Source organism: Oxyura jamaicensis, chromosome 5 (genome assembly GCF_011077185.1).
Source record: "Oxyura jamaicensis isolate SHBP4307 breed ruddy duck chromosome 5, BPBGC_Ojam_1.0, whole genome shotgun sequence".
Taxonomy (NCBI): domain Eukaryota; kingdom Metazoa; phylum Chordata; class Aves; order Anseriformes; family Anatidae; genus Oxyura; species Oxyura jamaicensis.
In genome coordinates this window covers 9,006,806-9,029,815 of record NC_048897.1, presented here as the reverse complement: position 1 = coordinate 9,029,815, position 23,010 = coordinate 9,006,806, and the positions used below count along the sequence as shown (strand labels likewise).

General features: G+C 42.1%; 2 protein-coding genes across 7 annotated transcripts in view; one reads left to right on the top strand and one right to left on the bottom strand.

The window, feature by feature from the left end:
* CHID1 (chitinase domain containing 1) overlaps positions 1 to 2,587 on the bottom strand; it is a 96,553-nt gene extending 93,966 nt beyond the window's left edge. The window contains exon 1 of one of the 3 annotated variants that reach the window (XM_035329222.1): positions 2,453 to 2,587. The gene's annotated coding sequence lies outside the window, so the exon portion shown is untranslated. Of the gene's footprint in view, positions 1 to 2,263; positions 2,422 to 2,452 lie in introns of those variants that run through there. The other 2 variants (XM_035329223.1, XM_035329221.1) reach the window with 2 other exon arrangements.
* A 5,431-nt stretch (positions 2,588 to 8,018) lies between these two features.
* Positions 8,019 to 23,010, top strand: part of AP2A2 (adaptor related protein complex 2 subunit alpha 2) — a 49,267-nt gene continuing 34,275 nt past the window's right edge. For 2 of the 4 annotated variants that reach the window (XM_035329218.1, XM_035329217.1), the window contains exons 1-2: positions 8,019 to 8,222; positions 22,485 to 22,553. In XM_035329218.1, the coding sequence (XP_035185109.1) occupies positions 8,156 to 8,222; positions 22,485 to 22,553 (136 nt within the window). In that variant the 5' untranslated portion in view covers positions 8,019 to 8,155. The remainder of the gene's footprint in view (positions 8,223 to 22,484; positions 22,554 to 23,010) is intronic. The other 2 variants (XM_035329220.1, XM_035329219.1) reach the window with 1 other exon arrangement.

The window sequence follows — 23,010 nt, the reverse complement described above, 5'->3', positions numbered from 1 at the left end:
ATTTCTTCAAGTTTTATTTACAAAACTCCTTGTTCTGTTGGCACTGAGAAGTGCTGTTCAAAATCTATACAAAACTTCAGGCGAGGACTCCCATAACAGCAGACTAAGTGCTCTAAAGGAGTATTGTGGCAGAAAAATACTGTCAGAAGAAACCTTAAAGGTTAAATCAGAGTACACAACAGAACAGAAGTCACATGAGGCCAATCCTGGTAATACTGAGATGCAATTAACAACCCAATAAACTACACATATTTGGACGAGGCTGGTTTGGCACTGAGATTCTGAAAAGCAGAGGATTCTGCAATGGTCAAAAGATGGAACACAGGAAGTTCCGCACCAACGTGTAAAATAACTTCTTCACGGTAAGGGTGATGAAGCACTGGCACAGGCTGCCCAGGGAGGTTGTAGAGTCTCCTTCTCTGGAGATATTCAAGGCCCGTCTGGACCCCTACCTGGGCAACCTGCTCTAGGGAGCCTGGTTTGGCAGGGGGTTGGACCCGATGATCTCTTGAGGACCCTTCCAACCCCTACAATTCTGTGATTCTGAATTGGAGGAGTTTAGAATTCTGCACAAAAACAGGGGAGTATGTGATTAGCCAACAAAGTTGGAGGGTGACAGTGGCAAAAGTGCTTGGAAAAACAAACAAAAAAAAAACACCGCGACAATTCCACTAGCACTAAAAAAATGCATCAAAACCCCCAAGTACAAAATTACCTGAAGGTTTTAGTCAAGTCTTATAATGAATGTAAAACAAAAGCATCAACTCTTTTAATACTTCTTGGATCCACAGGGTGAGACAGAAGCTAAATTATTGTACTATTTAAGTTTCATTATTAAAAATAGCTAGTGTGTTGTGCTTCTGCTTTGCCTTCAAGGTCACTAGTAATTCTCTTGTTTTCTCCTTCCTAGAAGATTAGTCAAAGGAGTTTGCTCTTGATAGCATCTACTCTGTTCCATCTAGCTTGGCAGGATCTATAAACTACTGCAGAGAGGAACAATTGAGAGCCTGAATAGTCAATACAAGTCTTAACAGTTTGGACAGGATATCAATTCTTCCAGAAGCTGGTATATATTGATTTGGAGATGTTTGATTTCACTTTCAGAAACAATTAGCAACAGCATCACTTTCCTAAAGAGAAGTTAGTGTTTAACGGCTAAAGCACAACTATTTAAAAAAACATCACTGAACTCTGATTAGACATCAAAATATGCTCATTTCCTTGACATGATCATATACATCCACCAGTTACTACAAGCCAACATCCACTTCTAAGTCTATACAAAGTGCTGAGCCTGTACGATGGTTTCTGCCAGCAAAACTCCAACATTGACCCTTCATAGCAACCTTATTTTAATAAGATGTTCTTTAATAAAATTGGTTTAGTGGAAATTAACTAGACATCACCACTCTACTACCAGAACATGAGTAAGTTAAACTTGAAATGTTTTTTACGGAAACTATACATGAACTTTACATGAACTTTGCAAGCTTTATGCAACTTGACATTCAAGTTTTCTTCAGCAAGCCTTCCTTCAACATTTTTTATTTTCTTCATACTAACTAAACCAAGCAGAACACCAAGAGCTTGGCATTCTTGTTTTTTATCTGTTGTATTACAACCCACGTGCAAAATCAAAGATTGACTCTGCTTGGGTCCTTGTAAAACCAACACTAAAGACAAGTCAAAATTTAAGATGATTTGTTTTAATAAATTGGTCTGAGGCCTGAGTTTCTCTAACCCCCGTGGCAACTCCTGCTTACACTCCACATGAAGTAACGCTTTTAGGCAGTTGTTTTAAATGCAGCTTTATTTTATATAGAAAAGCTGATATAGACTTAGGCTGCCCAAAAGATGCAGCCAAAAAACACGTAAATAATCTTGGAGGCTGGCACAGAAACTATGTGGAAATCTGAGCAAATGCTCACATATTATTTCTAAAAGAGAAACTAGGTTCTAAGTGCTGCTGTGGGAGTCAGAGGTAACACACTTTGCTTAGTAAAGCAAACCGATGATGCAAATTGTTTGTTTTTAACTTAAAATAGAAAAGATAAATTCGGGGATGAAATGAGTGATAATAAACCTGTTTCTAAGTTGAGCAAACAGCATTCCTTTTCATCTTGGAAGCTTCTCTACTTTAAGACCACGAATTGCCTCCTGTGGCTCCGGAGGTAGCAAAGCTTTCTCTTTTACCTCACAGACCTCCTGCCAGCCCGCCTAACCCAGCGGGCTCCCTCAGACCAAGCCCCAGCCGCGGCCTTACCCCGGGGACAGCCCCTTTGGGGCCACCGGACCACGCTTAGGACCACCCTCACGGCCACTGGGCCACCCTCGGTGTCCGCGCCGCCACCTCCCGGCTACGGGGCAGGCTGAGCCGCCATACCACCGCCCGCCTCTTTCCTTTCCTTCCTTCCCTATCTCCCTCCCCTGTGGCGCCGCTGCCACCACCTACCGCCCGCCGCCGCCTCGGAAATGGAGGCGGGCGGCACCGCCTCCCGGCTGAGGGGAGGCGCTGAGGGGACGGTTAGGAGCCGGGCGCCATGATGGCGGCGGGGTGATGAGCGGCTGAGGTGGCAGTCTCATGCCCACGCTGTCTCAGGACAGGCTTTCCCTGCCTCCTTCTAGGTCATAATAAATAAGTAGGGAATTTAGGCTACAATATACACGCTGGCCTGGGGGGTAAAAATAGCACAGACCAAGCCTGAGGGGTCTTTGAGTGCAGAGGGGGTCATCAAGCAATATTGCTAGCTCCTGGTGTGTAGAAAGTGTGTTTCAAGCCTCAGGTGGGCATTAGCAGGCTTTAAAATAAAAGCTTGTGTTTAGAATTAAGATTTTATTAGCTTCTGTTTTGACCTACCATTTATGCTTTAGCATGAACTTCCTGTTAGTGTTTTTACTGCAGTGGAAATTTTGATGTAACCCTGTTATTTCATGGGCTGTTTATAGGGAATAAATACCATATGGGAAGACTTGATAAAAACGGTTGTGTTAACAGCATCGTGATGTAGTGGAAAATCTAGCGCGTTTGGCACTGTGCTTCCCAGCAGAAGCCTTTCTGAGACCTACTTTGTGCGTTAGTTACAACTTGGTGTCACTTCCCAGAAGCAGAACTGCAAGATTTCCTGATCTATCCTTCTCTTTCTTCCCTTCTTGATAATTAAGATCATCATGAGTCTTCTTCAGCATTGAATAGAAAAATATAAGTGTTTTTCCTCTGAACAAAAGTCTTGTCAGTGAACCAGATGTATGGTCCTTCTGGCAAGAGCTGAGTACATGTATGTTTCCTCTGTACCCTAAGTCACCCAGGCTTAAATTCTCACAAGGACATCTGATAGAAAATCGATGCTCACTAGCACGTTTGGACCCACACACTTGCAGACTGAAAAAGCAGGAAAAAGGAATGTCTCATCCTATATTTTTTGGTCACCAAAACATCTCTGAAACCTTCAGCTTCCACTGAAGAAGCAGTGCTTTTTTAATCTTATAGGACTGCATAACAGGCATCCTTAAAAGTGTACGTTTTTATATACAAACTCTCCCAAATTTAAAAGGTGCATAACAGCAGTACTTGAAGTCACTTACAATCTATTGGGTACTGGATTTTCTATTGTTTTGTAAAATGTTGTTCATCCTTCACAAACTTTAAACATTTCCAGGATACACTTCTCAATAGCAGGAAAGACAGAGATAAGGCAGGAGGGGATGAAAAATTAGGTTTGTTTCCAGCTTCTCTATAATGAAATCTGTCATTTCCTGTGTTGCATTCATATTATACCCTCCTGCTGACTCTTTCTCATAGCCTAGTGAGGCAGATCCAAAGGTTTGCTGCAGGTAGTTGACATGGTACATGCTACCTGTAATAGAATCACAGATCTTTACTCTTAGATGTAAGAGTTTTAACACATCTACCAGCTATTGGAGAGTCCTTCCAGAGGCTCATATTTTACCAAGGGAAAAAAAAGTGTGTGGGGGGTGGGGGGGGGGGGGGGGGGGGGGAGGGAGTATCTTTCTTTTACTTCTGTGTTTTCAGTCTGTACGCTACTATTCCTTTGAAAAATAGTTCCTGAGTAAGATAGGACATCTGGGGGAGAGCAGAAGTGTGCTCCTTTCTTAAAGAGTAACTGTGCATATTCTGGAAAAAAAAGGCTAGGAAATAAAAATGGTGTCTGAGCAAGAAATGAAGTCTATAGCCTCATTTGAAAGCATGTAGCTAAAGAGAAAGACAGCTGAGAGAAACAGGTACAAGGAACAGAACAAGGCCTCAGAGACAAAAAAAAAAAAAAAAAAAAAAAAAAAAAAAAAAAAAACACTCCTATGAGCTAGAAGGAATTATATGTAGTTTATTGCAACTCACAAAGCTTAACTCACCTAGCTGCCTGGCACTACTCTGCCACGCCACCATGCAGGTGACAAAGGGGAACTTGTCCATAGACCCTTTGTTCACCCTTATTTTATCTTGTCTACTCTCTGAGTTTACTTTAAGCTTAAGTATTCTATTTTATGTTTTTATATACACACGGTATTTTGAGTGCAAAACCATTTGGGTCATTGAGATGCTTACTGTAAAGAAAAAATCTAGGAAGATCCATATCTAATTTCTATAAATGTATGGCTTCGTGATATCAATATTATCCTAACTTTGTGTTAAACTTGAAAGCAGCACATATGATACTCTGGAGTGGCAGAAGGTATTGCTGATAAACCTATGCTCTCCATTAATAGATAATGAATGTTAGATGTCAGGTAGAGCAACATGATTGAGTATACGTACAGAAGGAGCCACCAATTCTGTTTTCACCTTAGATCTTTTTGCTTCCAGTATGGTTAGAATGACCATGAGGAGGAGAAGAAAGCAGTAACTGATGGGGTGAGGGACAAATCTGACAGAAGTAACAAAGGAAAAGGAACAATTTCCTTTTTCTGTCTAGAAATTCATTAAGGTGGTATGAAAAGCTGGCAACCCAGCTATATATCACAGTGCATGACTTCATATCCTAAGCACAAAACTGTCCAACTTACTCTAGTGTGATTTTGGCAGATAGTCAAGTAGGGGTGAAGAGTAGCTATAGGTAGCAGAATAGCTGTGGCAGTACCAAGCACAGTATGGGCTGTAGATTATTCTGAGTGTTGGATGATTTCTGGTGTTAAAATTCCTGATAATGATATGTAATCATACTCAAAAATGAATCATATTTTGGCTTTAGAAACCAAAGAGGAAGTCACACTGTGCACAGCACTAAAAGCTCCAGAGCAGGAGATGAACTCGTCTGTAAGCCACCATTCAGGTCTAAATGTCAGGCAGAAAAGAAATGCAGCGAAAGCTGTAGTTCCCACAAGCAGATACTCACCAGCTGAAACCAGTCAGCTTAATGGTATTCATTTTGTGAAGGTCAGACTGATTTTTCAAGTCTTTGTACCAAAGGATATTGAAACTCTGAAAAAAGATTAAAGCAGTTTATGGATGACTTGGGGAGGATATAGTCATTGTGGATTTGTTGGCAAACAAATGTGCTGTAAAATATCTTGTGTAATAGGAAAGCATTTCTTGATATTATTTCCACTTTAATGCTGATTTTACAGAAATTGGCTATCTCTAAAAATCACGTCATCTTGTCATGTATGGAACTGATGAAGTCTGGGTTCTCACAGACTGGTGTTCCGTAGATGTTGATCTCAAACTGAAACATTTTCCAGATATATCAGCTAGGGCATTTGTAAGGGGCTATGTCTTGTGTGAACTCTGTGCTCTCTAATAACACATCGGGCTCACATTACATTTCTTTCAGCCAGGATGCATCTAGAGACCATTACAAGCTCTCTTTCCTCTAACTGGCTGTTTATTCATGTAAAATCTTTATCTTCTCCCTACCAAAAAGGTCTGAAATTGGCTAGTGAGCTCTAAATTAAGAGGAAGTAGGGGCAGATATAGACCTATGCATTCACCATAATTGCATAAGAATTTGTTGCGGCAAAAAGAAGACAAGAGAGCAAGAATGTGTATAGTAAAGACTGAAATGTCAGTCAAAGGAGGTTGATATAAAATAACTGGGGAATGCATACTGCATACCAAGTCAGTTAAAACTGAAATAGTGATAACACTAAAGAACTCCACGTGGGTTTTCTATTTGTACGTTTACTCCTCTTCTCAAACAGAATTTACAACCCATAATGTGCATGGTACTGCCACAGCTATTCCACTAGCTGTATTTAAGTTCCCTCTTAAAAGGTTGCTTAAGTGTACCTGCACATCTTACAGCCACAGTGTTGACTGGAATGCAGCCAGACAGGACTGATATACTTGGTCTTTAAGTGTCACTCTGCTCTTAAGAGTAGAAATTAGTTTGACATCTTATTTTGTTTAACTCAAATATATGTTTGTTTGTTTGTTTTTCAGAAAAATAAATTCCTTTATAGTGAAATCTTAAGTTTTCAACTTTGAAGGTAAATGGAAATTATGGTTAAACATCAATATTTGATTATAAAACTCTGAAGAAGGACAATTTTCTTCATCTAAACTTCCTTATCTAGAGAGTCTGCATTGTGCACAATTGCCACTAGCTGCATTTGGTCTACTATGCCCAGGGAGAAATGCATAAATTCCTGACTACCGGCTACTCTTTCTAATAAATATCCAACTGAAAAGCACTGGTGTAAAAACTGGTGTTTTCAGTATCCTGAAAACATGCAGCAAAGACACTTGAGAGGTGACCTGGCTGAAGTGTGCCACCACTATCTGAAAAAGAGTATCGAGTATTACATAGCTCTTTATTTATGAGAGAAAAATATATCATTAACTTATAGGCACTGAAACTTGATAAATTTAAGTAAGATGCAAGCTTTAAATGAGAAGTATTAACCATGGGAACAAACTACCCAGAGAAACAGTATATTTGGTATCTTTTGATGATGTCAGATCAAAACTGAATGCTTTTCTGGACAACGGACTGTGACTAAAATCTAGTTATTGGGCTCAATGCAGGGGAAAAAAAAAAAAAAAAAAAAAAAAGGACCATGTGAAATGAAATAGTTTGAAGAATACAAGAAAACAGATTACATAAATTACTGAGTGATCTCTAGTAGTCCTAAATCCCATAATTCTAGAGGTCATTATAACCTGCTAAGTATACTAATAATTTGCATTATGACTGAACCTCTCAACACACTGTGGTTTAGGGAGACTAGGCCAGTTTTGACACCCTTTGAATCTATTTTCAGCTGATGAGATTAAATGCTCTGTGCAGTCCAACCTCTTTGGTGTGTTTAAGAAAGTTTAACCTTGAAATGTTTTCCATCTTAGGAGCAGATGTGGTGTGGGACTGTGGGGCATGTTCACAGCCTTCGAGAGAGACATGCAGCCCTGGCCTTGCACATCTGCACACCCAGGGTAGTATGAATTGCCACATGTAATGCAGAACAACTGCACTGCTTACCCCAGCGGTTTGTGACAGGATCTGCATATACCAACTCTTCTAACTATGCAAGGCTTGTGATGGAGATCCCACACACAGCTTTTGGGGCCCATTTTTTGCTGGAGGACTGAGATGTGTCCTGTGTTGGCCCACACTGGGGAAACCATGGTCTTACATATCCTACCATAAGGAGTCAGTACCTCCCTCTCCACACTTCAGAAATAAGATCCTACATCAAAGCTTACCGCTGAAATCCCACTTTCCTGTCAGATCTGTTGTCCCTCTCCTTCTCTCTTAGAAGTTACATCCTCTGAGGCAAAAAACAGAAAATCCTTCACAAATTGTCAAAATGAGCGGGGGCACGGGGGTGAGGCAGGGATTAGGCCGTTCTTGAGGAGACAACGACGCCTCAGGAGAAGGACCCTGCCGGTCCCGTTTACCCTGACGGGACGTGCCTGACAAATCACACCCCAACAGCGGCACCGCCGCCTGCGGGCCGGGGGCCGAGAGGGCCCGAGAGGGGCGTGAAGGGGACACGGGCGAGGGCAGGGCCGGGTCCCCGCCGCCTCCGTCCGCCAGGGGGTGGCCGAGCCTCGCCGCCTGCCGCCCGCCGGGGAGCGGGAGCCATCGCGGCGCCTGCGCGCAGCAGAGGCGGCGGCAGCGGCCTGAGGAGCCCCGCGGGGAGAAGCGGCGGTGGGGTTGCGGTGCTTTGGCGCGGCGCTGGGCGGCCGTGATCGCTCGCCACCATGCCGGCGGTATCGAAGGGCGATGGGATGCGAGGCTTGGCCGTCTTCATCTCCGACATCCGCAACTGTGAGCGGCGGCCGGGGCGCGGTGGGGCCTGGGTTGGGCAGGGCCGGGCCGGGCCGGGCCGGCCAGGCGATCACCGGGTGTTTTGGGGCCGGGGTGGGGGGTTCCCTCGTCCTCCTTCCCTCGGCTCCTTTCTCTGCCCCTCGCTGCCGCGGCGGGCCGCCCGCGGCTCTGCCGCCTCACGAAATGGCGACGCGCCCCGGGGGGGCGGCGGGAGATGCGGGGGGGAGAGCTTGGGGCGGGCAGCCGAAGGCTTTCTGCAGCGGGGTTGGGGTTAATTTACGTCTCTTTTGGTCTGGTCGGCTTGATTTTTGTGTGTTCGGGGGGGGGGGGGGGGGGTTTGTCCCTTTGTTGTGGCCGGGGTCCCTGTGGAAAAGGGGTGGGGAGGGGGCTCGGAGCCCGTCGGGGCTCCCAAGGGGCGGCGGTGAAGGCGGTGGGCGGCTGGGGCCGGGGTGGGCACCGGCGGTCGCCTCTCAGAGCCGCAGCCGGCTCGATTCAAAATGTCCCTGAAGGAAAGCAGGCCTCTGGAAGGCTGGCAGCGAGCAGGGCCTTCTCTGGGTGTGTTTACGCTTGGCTTCAGTCTGCTTTCAAATCCTGTTGTGATAGAAAGCAGCTCTTGGGACCCGCACGGTTTTGATCGCTGAGGAGGGGCGAGTGAGTGTGGCCTGAGGGAGCAGGGACCCTCTGGGTAGGGCTGTGCAAAGGGCAGAGGGGAGAAGTATAGGGCTTGGTGGGTCTGGGGGCTGGCTGCCTTCCTTCTCAGCCCTGGGATCTGCATGAGAGAGCAGTTTAATATTAATCGAAGTCAGAGATCTAAGTGTGTGATGTGGCAAGAATTGCCTGGGGAAGGGCTAAGGTCGCTGTGGTTGGCGTGATGAAACGGCTATATATTTTGTCCACCTGCGCAGCTTTGGATTACTTGAGGCTATTTTAAAAGGAATGTCATCAAGGCTTCCTGTCTGAAAGATAAAAGTGGATTTGGAGACTTTTTAATGTAAAATTATGGTTATCTAGCTAGGCTCATATTATGATAACCAGACTGGCTTGGAAATGTCTCCACCTTCAGAGGGCTTTGTGGTGATGACTTCGGAATTAATCCAGGAGCAATAGAAAAGACTGCAGAGAAAACTGTACTGATAAAATGAGACTCCTTAAATGTGCAGTTTCCTTCAACTAAATTCAGGTGTTTTGGATTTTTAGCCTGGTACGTAAAATTCAAGGTCCTGAATCTTCTCTACAGAAGGCATTGTCTCAGCATTTTTTCATAACTGAGTTGCAGGTCGTTAGGTTTCTTCAGACTTCGCTCTTAAAGGCCTTCTTCTGCACATAGAAAATGTGGTGTTTATCAGTTCAAGATTACTGACTCATTCTTGTGCTTTGGCTGGTTGGCCCAGTTTCCTGAACATCTTCTAGTACACCACTGTTGTGTGCCAGCTGCATGTGTAACATAGTTTCACCTGGTGATAATGTAAGACTTTGCTGCTGTTGTGTTTTAGCTCTTTTTGAATTACTTATTCCATTCATTTCTCTAGAAGTACTATGATTTTATTCTTCAAGTATCTCTTATGTCTTGCAGTTGGTCAGTATTTCTCCGCTTGTATTTCCTTCTACTAAATTTCTCTGAAAACGAGAGAAACATTCAAGATCCTAGGTACCTAATATATGTTAATAGATATGGAATTACAAGAATCAAAGTAGTAGGATAGAACAAATCACCATTTTCTCCGCAGGCTTGCCATTGTGTAGGCAGTGCAGGAAGCCAGATGGGACAACCACCTGTCTGCCCAGCTTGGACAGCAAGCCACTCATGCTCTTTATGTCTGCAAGAGTGGCAAAGAAGTAACTGCTGTGTGAAACAAATAAGATGTTAATGCTTTGTTTAAACATATACAGATAGTTTTGTCCCTTTCCAGACAGCTATTGGAAGCTGTAGTTACCTTTGTATCTTTCATCTTCATGATGAAGAAGGCAACTGCCTCTTCTAAATAGCTGTGAAAGAGCTGATACTTCCCACTGGTAGGTGATCTATGCAGCTTACAAATAGCTGTCCAATGGCACCTGCATCTTTTCCATCAAGGGAGCTCCTTGTGTTGCCAGCTAACCATGGGCTGGTGTATGCTGAGTAAGGTTCCCAAATACACTTAAGAGCACTCTCTAGAGACTTTGCATTTTGCAAACACTGGTATTAGCTTGAGTTCCATCTTTCCCATTTCGGTGTGGGGAGCTAGGTATTTGTCAAGAACAAAAAGTAACAGCTGCTTAGCTAACAGGATCCTTGGACATGGAGATCTAAGAAAATGTTCCTGTTTTGGGATGGGAGGGAAACGAGACACCAAGTGCAGCTTTTAGGCTCTGTTCTAGCCTGAAAATCAAACGAAATATCTGACCCTTGTACTGATGTGCCAAATACCTGCTGGTATTCTACATTTCAGTCTTATTTTTGTCTTTGGCTCGTTCATCCCTTTTTAATAGGTCCCATCTCTTTGCCATAGGTGCCTGAAGTTTTTTATTTGCCTACAACCCTTCCAGATTATAAATACTTTTTATTTTTATTTTTATTTTTTTTTCTGAAATACTTTGTGCAGATAAGGAATTTGCATCATAGATGTTGCTGAATAATGAAAATGTAGATATGTGCTAACTGCTTAGGTGGATGTACAGCATGTTTCCATGGTAACAGCATAACACTTCAAGAGGGACTTCAGTAAATTTAGACCTTCTATCTTTATAAATATTTAATCTTACATCAAGTTTTATTTTGTGGTCATCTGTACCTACAGCATCTGCAGCACTAAACAATGTATTCTCTTACAAATTTATTAAGTTACTAATCTGGGAGTCATGCTCATCTTTCCTGTCTATTTTTACAAATCTATTACAGGACTTCAGAAAATATATTTGACAGCAACTTACAGTTCTTACAACTCTGGCTGGTTGTGAGTTAATGCTGCTGGTCTGTATTTAGTAGTTAAAGGTTGGTTGTTACTTCTGTGTCAGTTAAGCATGTTTTTGGGCACCTGGGTTATCTGGTTATCTGTTAAACTTCTTGATCTGTGTGTGAAATGCTTCTATGCCACATGTGACTTTCAACATAAGACTGACTTTCTACCTGATTTTTAAAAGTCTGCTTAAGATATGCTGGTTTCTCAAGTCTATAAAGCTTTTTTTTTTTTTAATAATACTACTTGTAGCAAAAATTACAAAACCTTTTTAAGAAATGGAAGAGCTTCTTAATGTTTTGACTTTGCCCTAGCCTTTGTGAAACACTAATATTCACTGACATTTTCAAAATGAAATGTTCTTTCTTCACATATCTTCACAAATTTCAAGTTAATTTTTAAAACCTGAGTGTAAGACAACAAGTTATTCTGCAGTTTCTGGTATCAGAGGCTTATTCCAGGGCAACTTCTTGTTGTAGGTCATGTATTTTGCATATATTTTAATTCTGCATTGTGGAGAGAAAAGACTTCTTAAAAAAAAGTGAAAATGACATCACAGCTTGCTGGTAGAGATATGGGCTTTTCTAGAAGCTTGCTCAGGCAGATGGCTTTGTAACATATATAGAATAGTACAGCAAATAGTTTTTTAGATCTCGTCTTTTGTAGACCCCAGAGAAGAGACAAGAAAACTAAAGGTTGAAAGCTGAACTGAAGCACATGGTTGAGATGGACAGGTAATTAACTCCTATTTAATGCAGCCTACTGAGAAAATAGCAAGACAGGACTATAGTGCAAAATAGATTGTGGTGATAGTGGAGATGTAAAGCCCTGACCAGTTCAATGGAGTGCCATCCAGACCTCAGCTCTGGAAGAGCCCTTGGCACTGCTTGGATGAAGTGTCTCAAGCTGAAACCCAACAAAACCTGTATGCGTTACGCGTACAAGTATATGGACTCCTTTAACAAATGCTTGTTTTTAACTCAAGTATGCTTTTTTTTTGTATGCATGTACTGGGGAGTTGCTAAAGTGATCTCATTAAGGCAAGATGGTGCCTTATAAACTCTTTAGCTGTCTTTGCTGATTAAACAGCTAGATGCATCATCACAATTCAGTTTTCTTTTTTTTGTGAGAATGGCTTTATGCTTATCTGGTAATAAAGTTCTAAGTCATCTGTCACTCAAGCAGTTCTGTTGCAACAGCAGTCTTATCTGCCATTCACCAGGAAAACTAGGAGAGCTTGCGGTGGTGTAGAACTACTTTCTGTTATAGTATTAAAGATACTACTTGTAATCCAATCCTCCACTGTAAAATTACAAAGTCATCTACTCTTGGGCTGATGAAATGGGCCTACACAGAGGCAAAAGGTGCTTTTGCCCCACGTTTGTAGGACGAGGCAGTTCTTGTTTTCCCTCCCTACTTTCAATAACTGTCTTACATTTTCAGAGGTACTGTAAAAGTTGGACAGAGGGAAGTGGGATTCCTTTAGTTTAGTTCTCAAATTATTTCCGGATCTGTTCTTCTCTACCAAGAAGAACACTTCTTGAGAACACTCTACTTGTAGACAGTCAAGGACTACCAAGATACTGCTCCTTTCTCCTTGGGCTATATATTTTCCTTAAATAAAGCCTAATAGATATATTAAACAAGTAACTGTCTCTTATAGAATTTAATGCATTAATTCTAATTTGTGGTAGGCAGGGAAAGTGTTCAGACCTCTTGAAGTCTTACTTCAGTAGGTTTGCTTCACTGAATTGGGATGGGTACATCAGGTAAGGAACATCAGGTTACAAATATGGGGGTTACATGGGGGTTAAAAAAGGCTGGTTTGTGAAATTGGTCGTATGCTGATTACCCTTAAGGGTCCCTTCCAACTCAGGATATTCTATGATTCTACCCTTTTGCCTGGACAGTGGATAACAAAGCGCCCTACCCATGTGTGTGAGAGGGGCATCCATATGAGCTTAAAGATTAGAGTTTGTTCTTGTTGAGAGCAGCTACACAGTTGAAAGAAACTTCACATAGGGTGAGTTGGGTACATAGGGCTTGTTTTGGTGCTGTATCAGTATGGCTTTCAGGGTGTGGACTAAAGCCACTACATGCTCCTCTGAGTTGTAGGTTCTTGACGGCAGGGGGTATAATTCTGAAGTAGGACTTGTTTTACTTCTGTAGACAGTCAAGGACTTTTCTGTGTGTGTGCAGACAACTTATCTCTTGGAAGAAATTGGAAGGCAAGTGTTATTGATTTGCTGTCTATCCTATTTGGCTTGGGAGGCTATGGCCATTCCTCCAATACAGACACTTCCCTGTCCAATACAGACACTTCCCTGTCACTGTCTGGCCAAAGAAGACCCTAGTGGAGGGTGCTACTTAGAGCTATGAGAAGCACCAGGTCTTCCATCACTTCCGACTATTTGCAGGAGAGTGATCTAAGGAAAAACACAATTAGCATGAGATTAATCTGAGGGGGGTGTGTAAAACAAAACTAGAGTTCTGCACATGGCTTCTCTGTCTTAGCTTTCTTCTGCTTCTTGCATTGAACTCTTTTCTTTTTGATTTTTTTTTACACTGTTAAATTTGTTTATGTTTGGCTGAGAAAAGTAGGTGAAAATGATGATTAATAGATGAGAGGTAGTAAAGAGCTAGGATCTTTCATGTTAACATCCAACCATTCCGTTAGAGTCAATAGAATGGTATAATGACTGCTGAAATGGAGATCCTTTGGATAAAAGCTCCCCATCAGGACTGGTAAGAGGAAGTTGAGGACTGCTGCAGAGAATACGGCATTAGCTGCATCAGTTAATGAGCTCACATAAGATATAGTCCAGGTTAGATGTGACAGTGAAACTAGGAGAATTTGGATGACCCTCAAATTGCTCTATTGTTTGAGCTTGAACAGAGGTGAAGAAGAGTCTGCAGTGCCTTGAATTATCTCTGCAAATGCTGCCTTACCCTGGTAAAGGGAGTGTAACAGCACAGTCTGAAAATATCGTTCAAGGAAATGGCAACTGAAATGCTGATCAGTCAAGGAAGGAGGAAGAGCCGCTTTCCGTGCCAGTTTAATGTTGTGCTTCTGCTTTTGTATATCATCTTAGCCTGAAGCTTCTTTTCATAAGAGTCAAGGTCTTTTTGCCAACTGAACTGTCAAACAGATGCTTCAGTCTTCATAAAGTCGCTAAGATGTGAGCTTCCAGTAAGTTTTCACTTCATTTGAGGTAAAATCTGGTCTTAGTGCATGACCCTACTGCATTGTTTTTCTTAACATTTGATGCCCGGTTATAAAAAAACAGCCATGGCAACGCTTAAAATGATAAAATTACATCAGTTTAGAGTATCTCAATTGATGGGTTTTGGAAGCTGCTATTTTCTCCCTCGCATTTATTTCCCTTTCCTTAGGAGGACAAGGAGTTAATAGATTACTGGATTACAGTAAAGCCTGTGACTCCCTGCTGTTTCACGAGAAGTGTTGTTATAGTGACCAGCCTCCAGCAACATACTGGATGAAGAAGTCAGTTCTGTGAATCTCAGTTCACTAGTTGTGCAATGTCTTGGAAATGTGAGGTCTATAGAGGTCTTAAGTGTGGTCACTAGGTCACTGATCTCGTCTGCAGCAATGGATACCTAATTGCATCAGGATGTCCCAAGGCACAGCAGCCCTCAGCTGTCTTTGTGCTATTCCAAATTGTTGTTTTTGTGGGGCCTGGAGGCAAGGAAGAGAGAAGGGACAGACACTTTTTTGTTTCCCTCTGATCAAATATGTCTTGTGAAAGGACAGCATGTACTTACATTTTTGTTCATATCAGGATGTTAACAATCATTAAGCAAAAAGCTTGTTGTTCTGCAGCCTTGTACTGTTTGATTTTTGAACAAAACTGGAGCCACACTAACATTTTGCAAAGGTATGGTATCTTACACTTGTTGCTCTGGATTAGTTTCACAGCAAGTTTGTAAACGATAGCACCAGCATCCTCTTCCAGACATATTTGAATGGACCTATAATGAACTCCTCCTGATAGTTTAGCCAAATGGAAGGATTCCTGCAGGCGTATAGCAAGCAGACCACTCTGCTGCACTGCCCTGTGTTGTACTGCCTTTCAGCACTCTCACGTGCAGTGCTAAATAACCATCTGCCTTGGAGATTAGGGGGAGGTAGAAGATGGATTTGATGTTTTGCTTCATGAAATGCAGTAAATGATCTGCATGGGAGATGTCTAATGTATACTGTAGAGCTATAACATGACTGTTCTGCTGGCAGGTAAAAATAATAGTTTAGTATACTGATACGCAAGTACTGTAGAAGCTTCATCACAAAAGCAAGAATAAATGCCCTCGTTAGTTTTACATGAATATTTTACTGTATTTGCATGGTTTTTACTGCAGAGGTGCTAGTGGTTGTTTTGATTTGGGCCCTCTCTTTCACCCAGTTTCTGTCTCCATCCTCTGACAGAGCAGGGTTTAAGAATACGGTGTAGTCTTAGCATCATGCTTGTAAGCTTTTTTTAGCAATAGGAAAGGCAAGTGGATAATCTGATTACTTTAAGCTGCCTAAAGTGTGTTCAGATGGTGAATGTGGTGAACTTGCTCTCTGCCTGGTCATGTATTCTGCTCTCTTCTGCTGGCATTATCTCTTGTGGTAAAGCTGATAAGACTTACTATTGGGACACTAAATAAACAGCTTGCTTTCGGCAGTATTGGCTCCCTAGTTCTCCTGACCTGCAGCAGTACAAGGTAGTAGCAGGAATGTGTGTGCAGGGGGAGAGCAGTGCCAAGGAACGGTCTGGAGTTGCTATCTTCTAAGAAGAATAGCCTTGAACCAAACTGATTATGAAACTCCATCAACATATTGTGCTGAAGGGAGGCTTATCGCAGTTTGACTGCGGAATCTCTCCCACCTAACTCGCCAATCAGCTTAGATGTTCCTAATGTAGAGGCTAATGAAAACCTAAGATGTTTAACATCTTTGTCAGTGACATGGCCAGTGGGATCGAGCGCACCCTCAGCACGGTTGCCAATGACACCAAACTGTGTGGTGCGGTCGGCATGCCGGAGGGAAGGGATGCCATCCAGAGGGACCTGGGCAGGCCTGAGAGGTGGGGCTGTGTAACCTCATGATGTTCAGCAAAGCCAAGTGCAAGGTCCTGCACATGGGACCGGGCAATCCCAAGCTCAAATCCAGGCTGGGCAGAGAATGGATTGAGAGCAGCTCTGAGAAGGACTGGGGGGGGAGGGGGGCATGTTGACAAGAAGCTCAACATGAGCTGGCAACATGCGCTTGCAGCCCAGAAAGCCAACCGTGTCCTGGGCTGCACCAAAAGCAGCGGGGCCAGCAGGGAAAGGGAGGGGATTCTGCCCCTCTGCTCCATTCTCGTGAGACCCCACCTGGAGCCCTGTGTTCAGCTCTGGTGCCCCCAGCACAAGGACGATGTGAAAGTATTAGAACGAGTCCAGACGAGGCACGCGAAGGTGATCAAAGGGCTGGAGCACCTCTCCTGTGAAGACGGGTTGAGAAAGCTGAGTCACTCCCTGACTCCCCTGTCAGGGAGTGTAGTGAGAGGACAAGGAGGAATGGTTTTAAACTAAAAGAGCATAAATTTAGATTAGATATTCGGAAGAAATTCTTTACTCTGTGGGTGGTGAGGAATTGGAACAGGTTGCCTGGAGAAGCTGTGGATGCTCCATCCCTGGAAAGTGCTCAAGGCCAGGTTGGATGGGGCTTTGAGCAAACTGGGCTGGTGGGAGGTGTCCCTGCCCATGGCAGAGGGTTGGAACTGGGTGGTCTTTAAGGTCCCTTCCAACCCAAGCCATTGTACAATTTTAAGTTCTTATGTTTGGAAAACAATGACAGATTTGTAACTCCTTTAAGTATCTAACAGTTCTGAAATAACTTCAAAACAGAGGATCTGTTTTAAGTAAGAACTTTTATGTTCTTCCCAAATAGATGTTCCTGGCCTCTCGAGTTTGGAGGGGAAAAAGCTGCTGCTCTTAGCCTTGATGGTATTTGTGCTGCTGCTTTCCTAAACAGACAACGCAACTTGTCATGTCTTCAAAGCCTGTTCAATAATTGAATATGAACAGAGCAACATGTTCTGTTGGACAAATGGCAGTGCCACAAATAGAAACCAATGCTACTTACCTTCAAGAAGCATGACAGAATGCTGGCGAGCTCTTTGTCATGCTAATCAAGCCTCCTACCCAGCATGCTTTATAGCTCTTCACACTAATAATGGCACAGCTATAATCATAGGATCATCAGATGGTCATAGGGCAATTAAGGCTAAGAAGCAACACCACGTAACAGTTCTGATCTGTGTATAAATTCAAAATAAACCAATTAGAGGGTGGGCTTAATTATGCTGGCTGCTGGCCATGAACAGATCGGAGCCAGGTGAGTACTGGAAATATCTAAACTTTTGTAAAGCAGATCTTTTGCTGTACACATTGTCAGCGCACCTGTCTTTTAAAATCTTGCCTGCAGAAATCCACTCTCCTCAGTGTTTGGGTAGACTTGTATAGAACAAGTGCTTCTCTGCTCCTTCGGGAAAGAAATGCATGCATTTGGTCAGAAATATGCTAAATGGTTTGTTTGTCTAAAAGCTAAGAACTGGTTACTGTTCTGTCTAATCACCACGGATGCACTTTGGGTATCAGTCTTGGCTTAGGCAGTTTATCGTGAGAGCAGCAACAAGTTAATCCTGCTGGAGCAGGTCACTGTTTAAATGAGCCACAAGTAGCCCACTAATTCCACCCTTGAAGTACTTGCTTAGCCTTTCAGTCCTTCTGCCAAGTTAGTATTAGAATATGTCTAAACTGTTCTCTTCAAGTGAGCAGGCTCAACAGTCCCTTTGGTGTAACTTTTCAAGCTTCTCATTCTTCTCTGGATTTTAATGCAGAATTCCCAGCTTAGGTGCAGTGCTGTTTTTCATGCAATACTCCTGAAGCTCTGCCTGGAGCTTGGATTACCAGGAGGTTAAGGATAGCAACTGGTTCCCTGAAGAGCTGGATGACTTTTGATGTTCACTAGTATATCTTTGTTGAACAAGATGATAATTAAAGATAAGAGTACAGCGCAGGCTAAATTTACCTTGCCTAATGAAGGCAGCAGGCAGCACAGTGGAGCCTGAAGCGTGGCAATCTGCCAGCTATGAAGTAATCGCTTGCTGAGCGCCAGGGCCCACGTTGTGGCTGGGTACCCGTTTGCTCACGTACTCATCTTGGAGAAGGCTAACAGCAGTCATACACCTGTGGCTGTTTTCTTCAGAGTAGTTGGCTAAAACATAGTGATTTAAAGTCACCTCTTTTAATAACTTGCTATGTGTATTTAATTATCATCTTATTAGACTTGAAAAAGCCTGGATAAATGAAAGTGAGAAGGATGTGGCCTGAATTCATGCAGAACACGATCTTGTGCTCCAACTTAACTACTGCCCTATCCATCAGTTTATATATGTGACGTTACCTTTGTGAAGTCCCTGTAAGTTGAGTAGCTTGGCTATAGCATACTGTGTCTGAATACAGGTAAGGTAATTTCTTGAAATGGGAAGCTGCTTAACAGACTGGAAATGAGACAGGTGGAGCAATTGCCCTTGCAAGCTTTGAAATGCAAGCTTCTAGTTCTGCAGTACAGAACTTTTTCAGCTGTTGTCAGTAGTGGTTTTATCTTCATTTTTGACCATGCTCAAGGAAGCTGAAGTATTTCTAGGCATGGCAAAAGTAAATAATGTAGACATTCTTCACTCTTACTGTGTCGGAATAACATGAGGGAAAATTTGTCAGTTAAACATGTTTTGTTTAATGGAGAGGGAAGATCTAGCTTCCTTCTTAGGGGAAAGGGAAGATCTAGCTAAAATTGATGCTAGTTTTGCTTTTTTGTTGTTTATTGTTTTTTCTTCTTTTCTTTATACATCTAACAAACTGAAGCTACCTTCCACTGTGAGGTTTTATTTTGCTTTGTCATCCTCTTTTATGAACAGTAAGTTAAGCTTGAATAAGATTACTGTGCAGTGTAACTGCTGGAGGCTTCAGGAAGTGGTATGCTTGTGTTTTATGTTTTTGTTTTTTTTTTTTTGTTAAGATATTTCAGCTTAATTTTAACTTAAATGTTGACATTGAGGGGATCTTTTGCTTAACTTTGTAATGGCTGACAATGAAATTCATTCATTTTAGTTGCACTATTAAGTGCAAAGTGAACTTTGGGATATTCAATTTTTTTTTTTCTTTTACTCTTGTTCTTCAGCTAACAGCAGCTTTGTTGATCTTAACAATCCCAAAGGTGACTTTCTGAGTAGCTGTAAAAGTAGCAGCTTTAACTGAAGAAGCAGTTAGTGAGACTGCTTGCTGCACTCCGTAACAGCTCACTCTAGACAAGCTTCCAACAGCCTGCTAAATGAAACTCCGAAGACATGAAGTAATTTCTTTACTTGCAGATGCTTTATGGGTGAAATCAATGTGGTAAGGAGGCACCTTAGGACTTAATCATCCAAGCTGGGGCTCCAGTATGGGGAGTTAAGTTTTTATCACCAGCTGGTTGCTATGGTATTGGTGTTTTGTCAAGGTCTAGATGAGATTACATAGCACATTCAAAATAGAATGGCCTGAAAGAATTACTAAAAACAGGCTGTTTTTCTGTTCACGTGCTATGCAAGTTCTTAGCTTCCAATGAAACCAAAACTTCAGACCTGAGGTTGTTGTTCAGTGTGGGTCTTCCTGACAGCTCACCGTTCCAGCTGTGCGCGGGAGATTTTGTTTATTCTTTTGCTGAGGCTGCAATCTGCTTCTACCAAGGGGTGCTGACTTCACAGATTCCTAAAGTATTTTAGTCTAGCTTCCCTCAATACTCTGTTCCTGGCTTAGGACACAAAGAACACAGTTTCTAGCAGTAACTGATAATGTGTGAGTGTAATGGATAGAGAGTTTTTTTTTTTTGTTTTTTTTTTTTTGGTGTGTTTGTTGTTTTTTAAAGCCAGGATTTTGTTTTGGGTTTAAAAAGCTGTATGAGACTTATATACTTGTCATAATATTTCTTCCCTCCCTCCCTGTGTTAAATTTCAATGATTATTGCCACACTTCCTGAGGTTACAGAAACAATTGCTAATAATTAAGAGTAAATATTGCAGTGTGCTTTACCTGCATACAGTGCCTAAAGACATAGCAAGGATCTAGCTTCCGAACTTAGGTAATGAAATATTCTACTGAAGTTCACTAACTTGAATATATCCCAGACTGAGGTCAGCATTCTCTGACCAGTTTATCTAACAGTACACAGTCTCTGGACTCGATAACATTTTAAAATGAGATATGCCCTTTGCTTGGAAAAGGGGGGGGGGGCGGGGGGGGAAGAAATCGGTAACTTTAAAAATTAAAACTTTATCCTCTTTTTGTGATTATTATTATTATACTGGAACAGATGAATTGCTGAAAATCATGGAAGTGTTTTCAGGTCTGAAAAAGTGCTGACTGAAGGTAGCTTAGGAAACTTGGATTGCTTTTTATTTACATTAACACTTGCATCCTTTCGGCATATGTTACAAAAGACTTGCTTCTGTCTGGTAGTGAATTCCTAATGCTGACAAGTATCTTAGACATGAACACCTGGTTATCTCTGGCATGTGCACAGGACAAATAATCTAATTCCATTAAGACAAATCTAAAATCTGTGGTAGAAAACACTTTAAGCTTTAGATTCTGTCAGTTGGTGCCCATTTATGCGAAGGGTAGTGTTACTGCTTTAAAACCATCGTATTTTAGGTAGGCCATGTTTAATTTGAAGAAAACTGTTGCATGAAATATCAGTGAAAACTGGTTAAACTTCCTGATCCAAACAGAGGCGTCCTGCTGCCAGATTGTCTTTAGAATGGGGAAGGGGTGAGAAAGTCATTGGGTGGCATGGAAAGTTTGGACATGCAAATGTAGTACAGTGTTTAAATGCCGGGAGTTGTTCTGCTTATGTGGAAGAAAGGGATGAGCCTGAAGGTGTCATGGAGTGCTGGTCCTAACCTGCTCTTCAAGCCTTGTCACGTAAACTCCCTTCATGGACATGGCTGCGATTGTGATCAGAGAGGTGTTGAGGAAAGGGATTCCTCATCACCCGATCCCCCCCTGCAGATCAAACTGGATCACTTTCATGCTGGGACAGGAACTTAGATACGTAACCTTGTAGCCAAATAGACTTGGTAGAGAGTAAAGGCAGCTGCCTTTTTCTGCTGCTTCTTGAGATGTTTTGGAAACTGCTAGAAAATCAATTCCATACGGGTCTGAATTTGCAACCCAACTAGATGTCCAGTTCCGCGTTGCTGGAATGGGCTTCATTTGCTTCCCTCGACCTTCAAGCAATTGTATATGATGCCTGAGTTGGATGTTTTATCCTGCCATGCTCACTTTGGTAGGAGATAATTGACCCAGACCATTGCAGAATCTGTCACGGAAAGACAAAATGCTAACAAGTAATAAACTTGTTTGGTTTGGATAATGTAAGTATTACCTGGACAAGCTTGCATCAACAGAATTGAAACTGCAGCTTATTTCTGTGGTTATTAAACTCGGCACTGTAAAATCTAATACCTGTCCTTACAATCAGAGGTTGCTATGGAATATAAAATGTTAAGAAGCCTAAGGTGGTAAAGAAATCTAAGAAAATGGGAGTTGTAAATACTTCTGTTTTCTAAGTTGACTTTTCTGGGATATATCAAGAATCTAGTAAACTTTAAGCATGTATCCCTTTTGACTGAGGTCTTTCAGTCTTTGTGGTGCTCATAGTTTTATTACTTTTCCTTTTTAATGCCCATTAAGAATGTAAAGGTGTTCTTTTGAAAGCTGCTTGAATGACCATTCAATAGAGAACAGTAAATTGGCTCCTCCTTAATCTGAGGAGCAACAGAAGTTGTTTAGGAAAATTCATTTTTCTTTCATACCATTCTGTGATTCTACGATTCTTTCTTTAAGAGCATTGTCAACCTAGTAATCAAATCAGAAGTCATTCTGCTTTCCTGTTTTATTCCAAAGAATGCAGGAATTGAGGTGTTTGTGCAAGTCAGTAATAAAGGCATCTCAGATTAGACAGTATGAAAGTCTCATAGAGTTAAAGTCTGCAAATGAAACTTTTTGAAACATAGAGGTGTTGTTAGCTTCTCAGATTCCCCAGTAAAGCAATGCTGAAGTTACCTCTGTGACGTTTCCCTTCATCTATTCCTAATGCTGCTATGGGCGGGTGGGGGAGCAGTAATTCCTCCTGATGTTTGTATGCTCATGCAACATGGTTGGGTGGAAAGAAGCTTGGGGTTGGCAGAGGGCTGTTTAAGACACTGTATCCTGATGTATGTTCTTTTGATTTCAGGCAAAAGCAAAGAAGCAGAGATAAAGAGAATAAATAAAGAACTAGCAAACATTCGGTCAAAATTTAAAGGTAAGTGACTTGACTGTTTTAAACTGTAGTGTTTGCTTTCCTCATGACGTACTTCTATGGGTTTTTGTTTTCCTTTTACATGTTCAGATTTTTTGTCAGCTGAGGACATAAGCAAAATGCTAGTGCTGGCTGTTACAATAGCTACTGAAGGTGTTCTCTTAAGTACAGAGCTTCTTTGCAGTCCTGTGACTCAGCCATGAGGGAAGAAAAAACTCCCTCCTCTATCAAAGAGCTGAGATAGTGTTCACAAACTTTCTAATACTTTGCCACCCAACCATGTGACTACTTCACCTGTTTTCTTGCAGGAGGCCCCAAACTAGTTTGAGAAAACATGAGTGGGTGTAATTATTTTTACTGAAACAGTACATGTTCAACCATCCTCCCACTCCCAACCACTTAGGGAAGTAATGTATTAAGTTGTCTTCTGGAAAACTTAAGATAAAAATGTGTAGTTGAT